General features: G+C 39.3%; 1 protein-coding gene across 1 annotated transcript; it reads left to right on the top strand.

Moving 5' to 3' along the window:
* LOC109846174 (putative disease resistance protein At1g63350) lies at positions 180-5,762 on the top strand. The gene is made up of 4 exons (XM_020415397.1): positions 180-1,119; positions 1,706-3,564; positions 5,333-5,482; positions 5,736-5,762. Exons 1-2 carry the CDS (start codon positions 218-220, stop codon positions 3,546-3,548), a joined length of 2,745 nt encoding a protein of 914 aa, XP_020270986.1. The 5' UTR covers positions 180-217; the 3' UTR covers positions 3,549-3,564; positions 5,333-5,482; positions 5,736-5,762.

Raw genomic sequence — 18,523 nt, 5'->3', positions numbered from 1 at the left:
ATTTGCACCAACCTAATCAAGCTCCCACTTGCAAGCCAAAGCCAACCACCCAAGGGAAAATAAAATTAAAAGACTTGAACATTGACTTTAACTCGTCGAGATCTCCTCCAATCGGTTTTTATATAACACAAGTTGTTTGTAAGGGGAGAGGACTGCATTACCCAAAACACTAATTCTTCCTCTCTTTTACATTTTTCTCGATCAAATTTTGTTAACCATGGCTGACTTAGCCGTTGATTTGGCAAAGCCAGTCCTTGAAAGAGTGAGAGACGGTATCATCGACCATGTATCCTACTCCCTTTTCGTGGGTGATAGAGTAGGAGCCCTCAAGAGCCAGATTGAGATATTGAAGGCCAAGCGGCGAGATGTGGAGGATAAGATTAAAGTCGATGAACCAGCGGGGATGGTGGCGACAATGGAAGCCGAAAGATGGCTCAAGTCCGCTGCACAACTCGAAAAAGAAGCTGAATCTATCATCAACGAGTACCGAAACAGAAGCTGCGTCCTCTGTTGCAATTTCTCCATCAATCTTTGGTCTAACCACTCCATCAGCATGAAAGCAATTGATAGCAGGACCAAAGTGGTGGATGAGCTGAGCAGTCTCACGAATGTCCAAATCACCAAGTATCCCCCTCCGCCTGTGGGGCAGCTCGTGTCCACGAGCAGTACTCTCGGTGCAGAGACCGGATCAGAGATCGAGGCCAAAGTCGAGGTGGCGCTCGGCTTCCTCAGAAACAGCGCGGAAGGGATGCTCGGTATCTGGGGCATGGGTGGTGTCGGGAAGACGACTGTGCTCAACCACGTCAACAACGTGTTGGCAAGAGACCCATCATCGGGGTTTCACCGCGTGATTCTTGTCACTGCTTCTAGAGAATGCACGGTTGAGAAGGTTCAAGCTCTCATGGTTAAAGCTTTGAAGCTTCCTGAATTAGGAGATCACAAAAATAATATCTTCAACTTCTTAAGTGACAAGAGCTTCGTCATATTACTGGACGATCTATGGGAGCGTGTGGATCTCGATCAGGTCGGTGTTCCACATCTTGGCGCGTCTGGTGAGCTCAAGCAGAAGCTGATACTGACGACGAGGTCACGTCAGGTGTGCGTGGACATGCACGTTCTGTTAGTCTAAGTGTGTAGACCCGAAGCTGCAATCGAAAAGACGAAGAAAACAGTCAGAAGACTGTGCGGTCGACCGCAGTGGCAGATCCGGTCGACCGCGTGCACTGCAGGAGAGGCGTGGCCGCTGCGGTCGACCGCAAATGTGCACAGGACCCTGTAAACAGATTTTTCTCTGGCCGGTCGACCGGCCTTGGCACGGTGGTCGACCGCGAATCGCCCAGACAGTTTCCTAAACCGTTTGGGACTCTGTTTTGTTTCAGGATTCTATAAATACCCAAATGTTTTTTAGGGTTTAAGGACATCAAAAAGAGAGCTTTTTGGCTGCTAAGAGAGAGAGAATCTCAGAGAGATTTACCCCTTGTTTGAGAGCTTGTATTTTCTTTTTCAATTAATAGAAAGATTGTGTGGTGTGGCTCCCGAGGACGTAGGCACGTTGCCGAACCTCGTTAAATCTGTGTGTTCGTCTCTTTTACTGTTTTTGCAAGGTTAGATCTTTATTTGTGGTTTATTCCTACTTTCCTACTTTCAACACAAGGTCCGGAAGGGCAAGGGTTCGATTGATTGTTTCGAATCCCCAACACGTTCGTCACACTATAAAAGTTGATTGTTTGGGCCGTGAAAAAGCTCGCCGTCTATTTCGGGAGAAAGTTGGAGAAGAAGTCATCAACTCTCATCCTCTAATTACTTCTAAGCTTGCGGACGAGGTCGCTGACGAGTGCGGCGGCCTTCCCATAGCTCTCATTACTATTGCCCGATCGATGGCTCATAAAAACCACGTCAGTGATTGGATGAACGCCATCAGAGATCTCCGTGAGTCAAAAATCCCAGCGATCTCACGTGCGGATGATCCTCTCCCACTTTTAAAAATTAGTTATGATTATCTAAAATATCCATCATTACAAGAGTGTCTCCTCCTTTGTGCCCTGTGGCCCGAAGATGCCGACATCCCAATAGTGGAAATCATAGAATGCTGGATGGGGCATGACTTAGTAGGCAAGTTTGATACTGTTGGCGAGGCCTACGAAAATGGGAGAAAGATAATCGATAGCCTCGTGAAAGCCAGCTTACTGGAAAGGAATGTGGACCCTTTTGTTACAGGTTCAGTGAGGCTTCATGATCTAATTCGGGATATGGCGTTGTGGATATCACGAGACAACGGGGCAAATGAGAGGAGGTGCGTGGTGCTTTCAGGAGTCGGGCCAGCTAAGGCGTTAGGGGACCAAAAATCAAGGAAGGGTGCGCACAAAGTGTCGCTTACGCACAACTTTACGACCAGGTTGCCATCCAACATCCAGGGTGCACACAATCTAAACACCTTGATGCTCAAAGGAAACCGTCTTGGTTTTAAAGAGCTTGAGGTTGTCCGGAATTTCCATCAACTTAAATATTTGGACCTATCTCGTAATGGACTAGATCACTTCCCACCTGCGGTATGCCAGCTGAACAAATTAGAATATCTTAACCTCTCAAAAAATTTGATCGCTAGTCTCCCTATGGAACTGAAAGAACTTACGATGTTAAAATACCTGCTACTAGAGGCCAATCTAATCTCAGAGGTACCTAGCGAATTATTTTCTAGCCTACGTAGTTTGGAGGTGCTGAAGTTAGACAGCGCTAGAGTGGGGTCTCAAAGGTTGATTGTTGACAATATGGACTCTTTGAAAGGGAGATTGAAAGGTCTCAGCATCAATGCATGCTCACAAACAGATCTCGATAAGCTAGGTCTATTATCCGTGCCCATTTGGGACCTCCGTAGGCGTATAGCAGAGGAGGAAGGTCCGGCCTCTCTCCAATTATTGCCTCGTCCAAACAGACCTAACGACCTCACCTGGTCAGAGTTGGACTCGTTGGCTATGGTACATTTTCGAAGTAAGATTGAAGAACTAGTCATCGACCAGTGCGACGGTTCATTTCCTAACAAGCTATTTGTTGGTTATTTATCTAATTTAAAGGAGGTGGTATGGAGGGGGGTGGACCAGAATGATGTGATTCCCAGGCTTCGTGCCGTTAGTATCTGGTCCTGTGATAAATTGCAACATTTGAGCTGGCTCATCAACCTACCACTCCTTGAAATGCTGCACGTTATATCCTGCGAAAATTTGAAGCAGGTGATCACGAAAGAAGCAGAAGAAGAAAAAGAGAGAGCAGGTAACAAGCCAGCAGGTGTCGTTACGTTGTATAGTCTCAGAGTCCTACGTTTGTTTGGTTTACCTGAGCTGGAAACCATTTGTGATTGCACCCTTCATTTGCCATCTCTGGAGGGTTTGGAAGTAACTCACTGTGAGAGGCTAAAGAAGCTTCCTTTCGACACACCTGCCTCCTGCAGAAAGCTAAAGGAGATTAGAGCTGTTAAAGAGTGGTGGGATGATACTTTAAAAATGGATGATGACATGAGAACTCACCTCCAATATTATTGTCACCTATGGTAATTAGATCCTTATGGAGGTATGTTCTTCTCCCCTTTTCTTCCTTTCTTGTGCATTTTCTTCTAATTTCCTGAGTAAATAGTCATCTTTCTTAGTTAGAAGTCTTTAGTATGTAGATACCTTATCGTTCCTGATTTGGATATTATTTTAATCTTAACTCTTTGGCATTTGCAGCTAGCTGTACAGGAGGAGTTGGGATTGGGATCCTCTACTAAGGCATAGTGCCTCCTAATATCTCCTAATGCATCTCCACCTTTCATTTTGTGCATAAGCACAAAATACGAGGAGGTACTAAATATCTCCTAATGCATCTCCACCTTTCATTTTGTGCATAAGCACAAAATACGAGGAGGTACTATGCAATGAAAGGTGGAGATGCATTAGGAGACAAAATACGAGGAGGTACTATGCAATGAAAGGTGGAGATGCATTAGGAGATATTAGGAGGCACTATGCCTTAGTAGAGGATCCCAATCCGAGGAGTTGGTGCCGGATACGAAATGGACCTAAGGAAGGAAAAAATTACTCATTCGATTAATTTAATTAATAAAGGGCAAGTTACACTTAGATACCGTATTGTTTAATTAATATTGCACCAAAGTACCCTCAGTGGTAAAACCATATTTTAAGTCCACACTAATTCTATCTTAAAATAGGATTTTGATAGGTTTAACAATAGATTTAAAAGAAAATAAGGGGTTGAAATATTCTTAAAATAGCGTGTGGTCTCACTTAAGAATTTTCGAGGGAAATTCTTACGTTTACGTTGCATTTGAAACTCTAGGGTATTAGGGTGCAACTTTTAGAAACTTTAGGGATTTATCCATAGGGTTTTACGTCTGAGGGTGCTTTGGTGCAATTATCGTGTAAACAATAGGGTATTTTTTGTGTAATTTATCCTTTAATGAAGGTTAGATTAGACATTTTCTAAAAGCAATTAACGATATGCTTTTGAATTGTAGATGCAAACGACTTAGGGCCTATTTGTTTGCACCGAAGTAATTATGAAGTAGCTAAAGTAAAAGAAGTAAATGCTATTTTTGCTACTTCCAAGCAAAAAGTGTGTTTGGTTCTTTGAAAAAACTTATTTTCAATACTTCCTTAAACGCTTATGTGGCGCCTACGTGTCATCTTTACTTTCAAAATATTTTTCCAATCCTCAATACTGAGAAGTAGTTTGGAAGTAGTTGAAATGCATATTAATTAGGAAGTAAATAATTTTTTATTAATATTTTCTTTATAAGTTACTTCTAACAACTTTTCATTGATCATATTACTTCCTAGTAATATTTCCAAATGTTATCCAAACAAAAAATTAAATGAAGTGGAAAAAATTTTACTTCCATTACTTCTAAAAATATATGAAACAAACAAAAAAATTTCTATTTCCACTACTTCCTACTTCATATTTTTGAAAGTTACTTCTATAACCTACTTCTTACTTCCAATATTTTCATTATCCAAATGGGCCCTTAGTTGATTTATGATAGAACTCAAATTTACTGATTTTTTGCAATATAAATGCTAACAATTTAATTGATTTATAGTAGATCTCAGGTCAACTATGACGGAAATCTTTTACTTTAGATGTGAAATATGAATTATTTTTTAATGGGTTGAAATGTGTGCTGTTCCGTTACCTTAACTATCAACCGCTATTTTAATCCATGATTTTATTATTGATTGAATTACAGTTTTATACATGCTAAGCCACAAGTACCCAAGTTTGGTTATAGCCGGTATCTTCAGTTTGGACTTAATGAACTTCTTTTTTTCATATATCACAGGTTTATACGTGATCACCTTGTTAATGTACATGGTTGATGGTGCTAATTTTTATTATTCCTTCTCATTCCATCCATCACGTAGTGAATTAACAGCAAATGTTAGCAACCAAGATTTGCCCAATGGAGTTCCTTCTGTACCTGTACCTAATGGTGAGCAAATAGGTCTGGTTATTTTCTCAATTGCAATTCATTATTCCTATTTTTTGTGTTTATTCTTTGTTTCTAAAATAATACAATTTTTGAAAGGCAACACATTGGCTTATTATCCTAGCCAACCAGTAATAATTATGCATTTCATTTTCTACATTTTCTGATCAAGCTTGAAGCTATTTCCAATTCATTGCATATTTGCATCTGAAGTTCATCATTGCTTTAATTTTGTAAAATCTCATGAATTTTGCAGGTAGCACATCGGCCTACGTTAGCAACCGAAAATTTCTCAGTGGAGTTCCTTCTGTATCTCTTCCTAATTATGATCCAGCATGTATAATTATCTTTGCACTCTTGGATATCTTCTTTCTATTTTTGTGAATTTCTCATATTAATTAATTGTACCATACATGAATTACAATATTTATCTCATTACCAAGCTTGAATTATGTTCCAATTAACTGCATTTTACACCTAAAGTTCCTCATTTTTAAGTATTCCATGTAGCAACCGAAACAATATTCAAAATAACCCATGTATGGTAACTTTCAAAGAATGGGATGAGGAATCTAGAATTTTATACGCAAGTCACTAGGTTTAAAATTTATGTTATTAGTTATTGTCATTCATTTGATTTATCATATGATAGTTGTTACATGTCCCAATGTTTTTTTCTTGCTAAAGTTGAGCAGTTTTGTTTACCATTCTCTCAGCTTCTCAACAAACTTGTACAAACTTGTAATTATTTGTATGACTTTGATTTTAGTTGTGCTTCAACTATAAACCTATGGTTTCATGTGCATATTTACCAACATTATGTGATGATTGTAGAATACTAATTTTACATTGAACTTGTGTTTGTAAGAACTTTAGAAGTCACCATATACATGACAACTAAAAAAAGTTGTATGTAAGCAACCTACAATCTATCTACATTGTATTGGATGGCTATTGTTGTGGGTTATTAATGAAAATATTATTACGTCATGAGTTTTAGTTGGTGACTTTTTTACTTTTAAGCTATGATGATTGTCAAATATTCTGAGATTAGCAACATATGGACATAGTTCGTGTCCTTGTTTTGTACTGAACTATCTTTTGATAATTCTGATTATTAATGAACGGGGTATAACCCTTGTTTTTACTTCAAAAAAAAAGTATTCTGAGATTAGCAACCTGTAATGTTTATTGATATATTGCATTGGATGGCTAACAATGATGATATTGACTAAGTTCTGAGCTCTCAGCCAAAGAATTCATAAACATGTGGCTGGTATATTTTACGTGATATCAACAAATATTTATGACTACTCATGTTTGATGTGATTTTCTATGTCATATAAACATTTATGACTAATCAAGATGATTATAGGGTTTTACAGGTCTCATAAGAAAGTTTCACAAATTCACGTGCGTATTTCATAAATTTGTGAATAATCATGTTATTACAGGATTCATGTGATCTTTTCCTGTTAAATAGATATTTTTCATGTCAAATTAGGTGCGTAGTTCATAACAGTTAAAATAATCATGTTATTATATGTTTCGTGGGATTTTTTTTGTCAAACAGGTATTTTTCATGTCAAATCAGGTACGTAATTCATAACAGTTAAAATAATCACATTATTACATGTTTCATCTGATTTTTTATGTCAATTAGATATTTATGACAAATTCGGCTATTTACTGGTTTTTCATGTTATATTTGCACTTTTATTTTTGGTAAGATTACCTCCATTAACGATCACAAACAAATTTGTCTTTACTGAGTGGTAAACTTATCATGGTTACCATATACACTTTTAATATCAACCAAATACAAGAAAAATGGGAAATGTCTAATCACTAAAAGTTCCCCCCCCCCTTTTTTTAATGCCAACCAAACACAAAAAAAAATGTATACATTGGTTTTTCATCATGTTTTATGTGTGAAACAAACGCAAACAATACATTTCTTGAAAAAGTTTAGAAAACCCAAAACTTGGGTTTCTTTACATAGAATTGCATTTCCCAATACATGGGAAACGAACCAAACAACCCCTAAAAGGAGCGATTTTTACTTATTTTTCTTTTCCATTTTCACTTTGTTTTCTTTCTCTCTTTGCTCTCACGCTCTATAGCAGCAAGTCTCCTCTTGGGATTAGATTTAAGCTTTCATCTGAATTCTTGGCTAATCTTATGATTTCAATTGTTCTTCTCTCAGTTGCTTCCTAGGCAATGTCGGCGACTCGCCACTCTAGATATCGGCTGCTTGTGGTGGTGCTAATATAGGAACATCTACTTTGAGTTCTCAAATTGTGGTGGTGAATTTTGTGAATTTGAGATCAAGAAGGTTACTGTGTGTGTTGTTACTAGATTTCTCCAGGACATTTTAATTGTCATGGTGTAGTGAGTATGCATTCTTCATTTCCCCCGCGTAACGCGGGGGTTTTTTGCTAGTATACAATAAGTCCGGATCCTTAAACTCTAGACTCGTGAAATAGGCACTACTGCTTTTTCAATATGACATGACATTTATACCTCAGAAAACAGTCAAAGGACAGGTCATAGCTGACTTTCTTACAGATCATCTTATCCCCAAGTCTTCTATGGTCCATGAATACATTCTAGATGAGGTGTTTAAATCGAACACTATCAAAAACCATTAGCAACTCTACTTTGATGGCGCATCGCGACATAGCAATAAGGGGTCAAAAATCGCAGGAGTGGGGGCATTGCGTATTGATTCCCTTAGTCGCGTCCTTCCTCGAGCCTATTCACTAATTAAATCGAGTCATGTTTTAATAATGTAGCTGAGTAAAATGCCCTCTTAATTAGCTTACAACTGGCCTAAGATATGGGTACCAAATTTCTTGAAGCACATAGTGATTCTAAATTAATCATCAATCGAATAAAATAGGAGTATGAGGTTCAACATGACAATCTATTGCCATATCATGAAGTGGCATTGAAACTCGCTCATTCTTTTGAAGGCTTCTACATCCACTATGTAGCTCGCCTGGAGAACAATTATGTTGGTATCACTTGTAACTACCTTAACTTGACCTCCTAGTCTATCAAGCAGATTACAATAGCCAACCATCAGGTATGTTGTCCTAAACAAATCTTGAATGCCAATGAAGTTCATGCTATGTGATAATCACATTTTTACTATGATTTTATACCCTTATTATCTATTTTACATGAAGAAATACACTACTAATAATTATTTTTATCTTAATTTGCAGGTTAATGATGAAATAATGAATAAAAGCACAAAAACCTCTAACTTCCTCATTTTGTAACCTTTTATTGAAGTCCAAGGTCAAGCCAAGAAGCCTACAGAAGTTGAAGAAAATAAAAATCTACAATCATATTCAAGATGGTTGGCCACAAAGAAATGATGATATCTATCAAGTTAGATTTTTTATATAAGTATCGATACAGGTATCGTTACGGGTATCGATAATGGTATCGATATTGTAAAACCCCATAAATTTAAATATTATGTGATAAATAATAATAAATATATTATATGGTGATAAATAACATATTTTGATGTTTGCGTATGCAAGGAATTGATTTGAGATCAATTCAATGTATATATGACATGACATTTATACCTCAGAAAACAGTCAAAGGACAGGTCATAGCTGACTTTCTAGCAGATCATCTTATCCCTAAGTCTTCTATGCTCCATGAATACATTCTAAATGAGGTGTTTGAATCGAACACTATCAAAAACCATTAGCAACTCTACTTTGACGGCGCATCGCGACATAGCAATAAGGAGTCAAAAGTCACAGGAGTGGGGGCACTACGTATTGATTCCCATAGTCACGTCCTTCCTCGAGCCTATTCACTAATTAAATCGAGTCATGTTTTAACAATGTAGCTGAGTAAACTGCCCTCTTAATTAGCTTAAAACTTTCCTAAGATATGGGTACAAAATTTCTTGAAGCACATAATGATTCTAAATTAATTATCAATTGAATAAAATAGGAGTATGAGGTTCAACATGACAATCTATTGCCATATCATGAAGTGGTATTGAAGCTCGCTCATTCTTTTGAAGGCTTCTACATCGACTATGTAGCACGCCTGGAGAACAATTATGCTGGTATCACTTGTAACTACTTTAACTTGACCTCCTAGTCTATCAAGCAGATTACAGTAGCCAACCATCAGGTATGTTGTCCTAAATAAATCTTGAATGCCAATGAAGTTCATGCTACGTGATAATCACATTTTTACTACGATTTTATACCCTTATTATCTATTTTACATGAATAAATATACTACTAATAATTATTTTTATCTTAATTTGCAGGTTAATGAAGAAATAATAAATAAAAGCACAAAAACCTCCAACTTCCTCATTTTGTAACCTTTTATTGAAGTCCAAGGTCAAGCCAAGAAGCCTACAGAAGCTGAAGAAAACAAAAATCTAAGTTTGGTTTACGGTTTCGTTAATGTGAAGACTGTTTCACAAAGAGAAGGGATTAACTTTCAACATTGAGGAGCTCATTCTCAATCATCTACATCTTTTTGTTTGAGAAGTTTTCTAAACTCTTTTATCTAGCTTGTTATATTATTTTGTTTATCATATTTATTTCCTAGATTAATTTGATTTTAACTTCATTGTTATTTATCTTTTTCACATACAACCACTTGAGCTTATAGTATCATCACATATTGTATAATTTTTGTTGTGAGAGTGATTAAGTGAGCTTCATTGTGTTCTCATTCATTGTAGAGAACAAACTATTTTATTTGAGCTTAACTTGTGAGTATCACATTGTAATACACATTTACACTAAGAGGAGTGTGTGGTGAGGATGAGGTCGATACCAAGAGGAGTGGCGTCGGGAGTGAAGCCTTGTGAGAGGTGTAAATCTGAATACTTGAGGGAGGCGAAACGTGAGGACCAACACTTGAGGTCGTAGTTTGTGTATGTATATTGTGAGAGCTTTGTAGTATTTTTGGTAAGCTAGAAAACCGATATTGTGAGGTGTAAACATTATTCGGGTGAGCGTAGAAAATTCGGTTGTGTTAGTGGAGTTCTCCACGAGAGTGGGAAGCAGAGACGTAGGTCAAGAGGACCGAACTCCGTAATCATCTCTTTGTGCTTGAGTTTGCTTTGTGTATATTCATTCTTGTGCTTATATTTTACATTCTTGATTTTAACTCATTCATATATCTCTTGCAAGAATTATTTAATCAAAAAAGTTTTAAATTAGCATAAAATCAAAATTAGATTAGCATTGACCCTATTCACCCCCCTCTAGGATCTAACAATTGGTATCAGAGCTTGGTGCTTTTTTATTTAAGGTCTAATCACCTTGAGTTAAAGATCCAAGTTTCTATATTGTTGCTAATCTAGTTTTGATAATTTTTTTCTTGCATATATATCATAAACATGCACGGATCACCTAGCCTTGGTTATGCAACTAATATTGCTCCTAGAATAAGTAATTTCCCCTATGCACAATGATGTATTAGATTTAAGCTATTTGCTAGATCTACAAATAATGATATTTGGAAAATTGTAGAATGTGCATATATTGTACCCACTACGGAGAAATCCAAGTGGAATAGTAACGACAATAGATTATTTGTTATGAACAAGACTTTGCTAGAATCCTTAATTGATGCCTTCGGCTTATCTTTACCTAACAAACTTGATTCTTTTGATAGTGCTTACACCTTGTGAAAATTAATAGACATGCTTTGGAGGCAATCCGACATGCTTTGGAGGACTCCGCTTCGAGATCCAAAGAAGCCTCATCATCACACATACGACCACTAGGCATTACCGTAGTGTGGTACGTGAATCCAATAATGATGATGATTTAACTTTTGATGAGCTTGCATATGAATATGTAAAATTGATGCATGAACATAAAAAGCTACAAGATAATTTTAAAAGTCTAAAAAACAAGCATGTTGATTTGAAATCCACTCATGAAGCTCTAGCTACTAAGTTTGACTCTATTGCAAATGAAAATATTATTCTTAAAGAAAGAAATGGAAAATGCTAGCTTGCTTCATAAAAAATGTGATGCTATATTAGAAGTGGAGAAGATAAGAAAGAAGTTTGATTCCTTTAAAAATGATCATGAATGTTCTACTTCTAATAACAATGCATATATAAAAATTGATGAATTGAATCATGTCAAAAAAAGAATATCTACTTTAGATTCAACTTAAAAAAATTACATTGATAATAATAAAAAGCTTATGGACCTATGTGCAAAGTCCCGTGAAAATTCTTCCAAGAAAACTATTCACTATGCACATATGTATAACAAGATTTATAAATATTCTATTTGCAGTCGTAAATGTCATATTGCTAAGTTTTGTTATGATGCACAAAAATTGAACAAATCAAAAATTAATGATACTTGTGCATCCCATCAAACTTCCTCTTCTCATACACATGTACATGCACCTATTGCACAACACAAACATGCTCATGTGTATAAGTGTAAATTTTGTGGTCGTTTGGGTCATTTGACCAAATTTTGTTTTGATTTAAAGAGAGTTTTTCGCTTGTAAAATAATCTTTAAGATAAATCTATTTTTGCAAATAATTCTTGTGCACCACTATTTGATCAACACAAACCTTTTAAACCCTTTCATTGCACACATTGCAATCCAAAAGGCCACTTATACAAATTTTGTTTTGACCATATCTGTGTGCCATACACACCCAAATGGGTTCATAACCCAAAGGTCTTAAGCTTAAATGATAGGGGTCATGTCCCTAAGCAATCCGGCACCAAAAACATTTGGGTGCCAATACAAAATTAAAGTTTCATCTATTTTGATTTTGTTTTCTTTGTGTTCTGGTTTTTACGTATGATTTGTTTCTCAAAATTCATTTTATTAAACGAATTATGTATATTTTTCAAAATCTTATGGAAGAAAACAATTTCATCTTTTAGAAATTTGATTGGTTTATCTATTTTTTAAATAATTTCTAAATTTCTTAAATCATTTTCTCAAGTTTAGAAACATGCACGGGAACTGTTTTTAACTCATGAGTTCCCTGTTAATGGATATCATCTTTCTTCTAACCCGACCCGATCTTGTACCCATTTAACCCGATCCAATCCCAACCATAGATTGCATCTTGTGTTCATATCTAGGCCCTCAAAATCATTCTATGCATGCCAACTTTCTCAGCCAAATTCTCTCAGCCGAACCCAAATCCCTGGCTTAGTTTTGAGCTCTACCAGCACCGCCCATCGATTACCGCCACCTCTCCAAACTGAGCCGATAAATCCTTCAGGACCCTAGCTTCGAAGCACCGTTCGTCGACCACTGCTCGTCAGCCACCACTGTTCTCTCCAGCCGATCGGTCAAGTGTCGTCGAGAGGAATTCTGCTGCTACCGAAACCCATCAACCCATCATCGTTCAGTACATTTCAGCATATTTCTACATTCTCTCTATTTCTAAGTTAAATTCCTATCTAGAGCTTATCCATTAGGCGCTGTTTCTGATTCTGATTTGATTATCTGTTGCATATCATGTCTTCATCAAAAAGAACCAAAATCAATAGGAGTGATAGCTATGCATCTCAATTCTCATTCTATGAACGCTATCTCCTTAATACCCATTTAGTTGCAAAATATCGAAATATTTGTCAACTAAATATTTTTCCAGGTCGTTATGTTAATTTTGAGGATTTCTCCAACTTTCAATTACACACTTATTTTGCAGATGTGGGTTTGGACAAACTTATTTCACATAAACACCAAGTCCCATATTATCCGAACCTCATTCATCTGTTTTACACAAATCTGGTTCTTGCTGAAAATAGTGATCAAGAACCTATCATTAGACCAGCTTGCTGAAATCCTTAACATCCCTTCAGGAGAATTCCATCCGGCAATTACCACTTATTGATAAAGATATAAATTCGTTGATTTTTCTTCCCGGCAAAACTTATCCTATGTCTAACACGTCCATCACCTCCACTGCTAGACTGATTGCGCGCCTGAATTATCAGTTATAATATTTTACCCAAAACTGGAGCATATCGTCATTATTCACAATATTTAATGGCCTCTGTGTATGCTCTTTATGGTAAACTCAAAATCAAATGGAGCAGAGTCATTTTTGATGAGATGGCATCTAAGCACACCACTTTCTTACCTTATGGAAATCTTCTGACAAAAATCTTTCAGCACTTTGACATCAATCTCTCTGGTGAGCATCATATATATCAAGCCCACTCATGAATACATCGATTGATTTAGTCTCACTAGAATGAGCATTTCAGATTCTCCTCCTCCTGCTACTCAGTTATCTCTACCTCCTCCTCCTGTACCTTCGTTTTGTCCATCTAGTTCTAGGGTTCGATCTTGTTGGGCCAATTGTTGGGCGCAGAGTCACGCCCATCGCCACGGAAGCGATATCACCTGAGAGAGAGCCCTGACTTTTGTTTTCACAAAAGTACAGGTCAAACTCGATATTTGTGTTTCACGAAGGAAACCTAGACTCAGTAGCAAAATATCTCAGCGAAGTGAGATATCCACTCTTCCTCTCATCAGTGCAAGGACTGAACTATCGAGGGCACCTGCAAGTAAAACAAATAGTTATGATAATACAAAGACGAGATTTATGTGGTTTGGCAAACTAGGCTACGTCCACGGGAAGGGGGGTTTCACTATGAGGAGAATACCAAACTTACAAGTTCTCTCTCAACTCACTCTTTCTTTTCTTTCAAAGAAACTCACACAACCCACTTAGTATTTTATCCACACTAATTTTTTCCCCCACACAATAACTCCTCTACCCCTTCTCTATTTATAGAAGAGCAAGGGGCAACGATGAAGATTTTGGGCAGGAGAAGAGACGCAGGAAAAAGGAGCGCGCGCGGGAAATGAGCGCGGGAAGTAAAAGGCGCGTGAGCGCCTTTGCGTGCGTGTGCACGAAGGAAGCGGGCGGGCGGCCCACATGGGTGGGCCCCCCCGTCCCCCGCTTATAATTCTTCACCTCGTACATCATTTGATAAACCTTAAATTTTGGACGAACACCAGAAGAACCCCACGAACTCCACCAGAGAGGTCCAGGCCAGAACCAGGTCAAACCAGCTGCGTCACTATACCGCAACTGCTGATGTACCCTCCACCAGGATCAAGCTAACCGTAGTCTAGCAATTATCCTCTAACATAGTCTCCATCATACATCCATCACCGCCCCGAAGGGCCATGCCCTCTTGGGCAAATCAACACGGGCTAATATTAAGCAAGTCCAAGCAATACTTAAACTTGCTACCTGTGACCACCTTAGTTAACATGTCCGCCGAATTCTCATTCGTATGCACCTTCATGAGAGAAATATCACCTTCCTCTATGACATCCCGCACAAAATGATATATGACGTCGATATGCTTGGTACGAGCATGATGAACTTGATTCTTCGCCAAGTGAATCACACTTTGACTATCGCACCACAAGTTCACGATCTCCTGCTCAATCCCCAAATCGTCTAGAAGACCCCACAGCCACAATGCTTCCTTCACTCCCTCCGTCATGGCCATGTACTCGGCCTCTGTTGTAGAAAGTACCACTGTAGCCTGCAACATCAATCACCAACTAACTGGAGCTCCATGTATCCTGAATACATAACCAGTAGTAGATCGCCGTCTATCTAGATCGCCCGTATAATCTGAGTCCACATACCCGTTGACCTGATATGTATCTCCACCAAAACACAGACCCGTATCTGCGGTACCTTTCAAGTACCTCAGGACCTATTTCACTGCTTCCCAGTGCGCCTTTCTCGGATTCGCCATGAATCTGCTGACCACACTAACCGCCTGTGAAATATCAAGGCGTGTACACATCATTGCATATATTAAGCTGCCAACTGCACTAGCATAAGGGATACGATCCATGTGTGTCTTATCTTCCACTGTAGTGGGAGATTGTTTACCTGAAAGCCTAAAGTGTGGAGCCAATGGGGTCACCACTGACTTTGCACTTTGCACCCGAACCTCGCGATCACCCGCTCTATGTAGCCCTTCTGACTCAAGAACAATCGTCGATTCGTCCGCTCTCTTCTAATCTCCATACCCAGTATTTTTCTAGCAGCGCCCATGTCCTTCATCTCGAACTCATTGCTAAGTTGAGATTTTAGCTTATCTATCTCCACCTTATTCTTCGATGCAATAAACATGTCATCCACATACAACAGGAGATAGATATAATCACTTCCATAAAGCTTTCGAATGTAAACGCAGCAATCATAGTCGCTTCGGGAAAACTCATGTTTCAGCATGAAGGAGTCAAATCGCTTGTACCACTGCCGAGGAGATTGCTTCAATCCATACAGTGATTTCCTCAAGCGACATACATGATGCTCCTTGTCCTCAACCTTGTATCCCTCAGGTTGATGCATGTAGATGAGGAGATTGCTTCAATCCATACAGTGATTTCCTCAAGCGACATACATGATTCTCCTTATCCTCAACCTTGTAACCCTCAGGTTGATGCATATAGATCTCTTCATCCAAGTCTCCGTGCAAGAAGGCCATCTTTACATCGAGTTGTTCTAGCTCAAGATCACCATGAGCAACAATACTCAATAGCACCTGAATAGAAGTGTGTTTGACCATCGGAGAAAATATCTCATTGTAATCCACACCCTCTCTTTGTGCAAACCCCTTAGCCACTAGCCTCGCCTTGTACCTCGTTCCACCGAGCTCTGAAGGATCTTCCTTTCTTTTATACAGCCACTTACAACCTATAGCTTTCTTTCCTACGGGCAATGGGACCACCTCCCATGTTTGGTTCTTCCGGAGAGATTCCATCTCCTCCTCCATCGCTGCCAACCAACTCTCGCTATCTTTATCCCGAATAGCTTCCTTGAAGGAGGCCGGCTCATCTTCCTCCACCGATAGTGCATACTCAACCAAATTAACATGCCCATAGTGCTTCAGCAATTGATCAGTCCCCAGCTTCTGTACCTGCTTGTATGCTCGCCTTGGCCTAGTGGAAGCCAAGCTATCCTCGAGCTGCTGTTATTGTAGTGCATGTGTATTCTCCTGCTGAACACCAGAAGAACACCGCGAACATCACCTGAGACGGCTACAACCTGGTTGGTCTTTTGGTTCTATCTCAATAACCTGGGACTCGGGAGTCCCAACAGTATCAACACCACCATCTTTGGGCATCCTAGCAATCATGGACTTCTCATCAAAGGCAACGTCCCTGCTGATCATGAACTTTAAATCTTCTGTACACCAAAGGCGGTAGCCTTTTACGTCCTTTGCATACCCGAAGAAAATTGCCTTCTTAGCCCTCGCGTCAAGCTTTCCCTCGTTGACGTGATAGTAGGCGGTACACCCGAAAATGCAGAGCCTCTCATGATCTGCATGCTCCCCTAACTACACCCGATAGGGTGTATCACCGTCCAATGTCGAATATGAAGATCGATTCACTATATAGCAAGCTGTAGCAATCGACTCAATCGACTCTGCCCACCATTCTTTGCCCAAACCAGCATAAGATCGCATACTCACTGCTTTCTCCTGCAGTGTTCGGTTCAGTCTCTCCGCGACCCCATTCTGCTGTGGTGTAGATCTAACTGTCCAGTGTCTAACAATGCCCTCCTGATCACAGAACTCCTTGAAGGCACCATTTGTGTACTCTGTACTGTTGTCAGATCTCAGCGTCTTCAATTTCTTCCCTGTCCTGTTCTCAACCATCGCCTTCCACTTCTTGAATGTCTCAAATACCTCATTCTTATGCTTCAGGAAATAAACCCAAACATACCTGAATGATCATCTATGAATGAGACAAAATATCTGGAACCACCTTTGGAAGTTGTCGAAGCCGGACCCTAAACATCCATGTTTACATAATCTAGAATCCCTCTGCTCTTGTGCTTGCTCCTCAGAAACTGGACCCTGTGCGCCTTTCCATACACACAATCCTCGCAAAAATCCATACAAGGTTTTTTCAGATTCTTTAGCAAACTCCCTTTACCAAGCAGATCCAGACCCTTCTCTGACATGTGCCCAAGCCGCCTATGCCATAACCGTGTGTACTTACATGGGTCTCCACCACTTCCTTCAGCTCCAACTGCTGCATCTCCCGTCACCGTCTTACCCAAGAGAGTATATAGATTACCGTGACGAACACCCTTCATCACTATTAAGGAACCCCGAACAACCCTCTTCACTCCATTTTTTGTTATGATCTTGCAACCCCCGGAGTCCAAAGCACCAACTGAGATTAGATTCTTCCGCAAGTCGGAAACGTGCCTTACATCCGTCAAGGTTCGAACCACTCCATCATGCATCTTGATCTTGATATCACCTAGACCCACCGTTTTACAAGCATGGTTGTTCCCCATCAGTATGGTTCCACCATCAATGCTCCTGTAGGTAGTAAACCACTTCCTATTTGGACACATATGGTAAGAGCAACCAGAATCAAGAATCCACTTCCCGGAGGTATCCTCGTCACCCGTGATGACATAGCATTCCTTATCGCTCCCTTCCCCTGAAGCGTAGCTTGCCTCTTCATTGCCTTCTCGTCTTTCAGTCTTGTTGTTGTTCTTTTTCCCACCTACTCTCTTGTTAGGACAATCGACCTTAAAATGCCCAACTTCACCGCATTTGAAACACGCTCGTCCCGCAAGAGGTCTCGATTTCGATCTAGACTTTCCTCCCTTGCCTTTTCCTCGCTCATTGCCTCTTCCTCTGGCAAACAATCCCTGCGCTTGTTCTTTGTTACCACTGGTGGCCATATCACTAGTTGTAATTTTTTAAAGATCATCTGCTAGAAGCGCCGTTCTAGTCTCATCCATAGACAAATTGTCACCCACAAGCATCAGTGCTTGAACCAGATTCTCATAGGACTTCGGCAGAGTTAGAAGTAGTAGAAGCGTCTGATCCTCGTCTTCCACTATCACCTCAATGTCCTTCAAGTCTGATAAGATCCTATCAAACTTGTTAATGTATTCCCGGATTGATGAGCCATCCTCCATCTTGCAAGTATACAATTTGGATTTTAAATAGATCCGGTTCGTTAGACTCTTCGTCA

Source organism: Asparagus officinalis, chromosome 6 (genome assembly GCF_001876935.1).
Source record: "Asparagus officinalis chromosome 6, Aspof.V1, whole genome shotgun sequence".
NCBI classification, from domain to species: domain Eukaryota; kingdom Viridiplantae; phylum Streptophyta; class Magnoliopsida; order Asparagales; family Asparagaceae; genus Asparagus; species Asparagus officinalis.
The sequence above is the reverse complement of the archived record's forward strand: the minus strand, read 5'-3'. Positions and strand labels throughout refer to the sequence as shown.

What these genes read in the sequence shown, in the direction of transcription:
- LOC109846174 (XM_020415397.1), top strand. Translation starts at nt 218, where the DNA reads ATGGCTGACTTAGCCGTTGATTTGGCAAAGCCAGTCCTTGAAAGAGTG. An exon ending in TGCGTGGACATGCACGTTCT is followed by an intron (nt 1,120 to 1,705) that starts GTTAGTCTAAGT and finishes CCAACACGTTCG; the next exon opens with TCACACTATAAAAGTTGATT.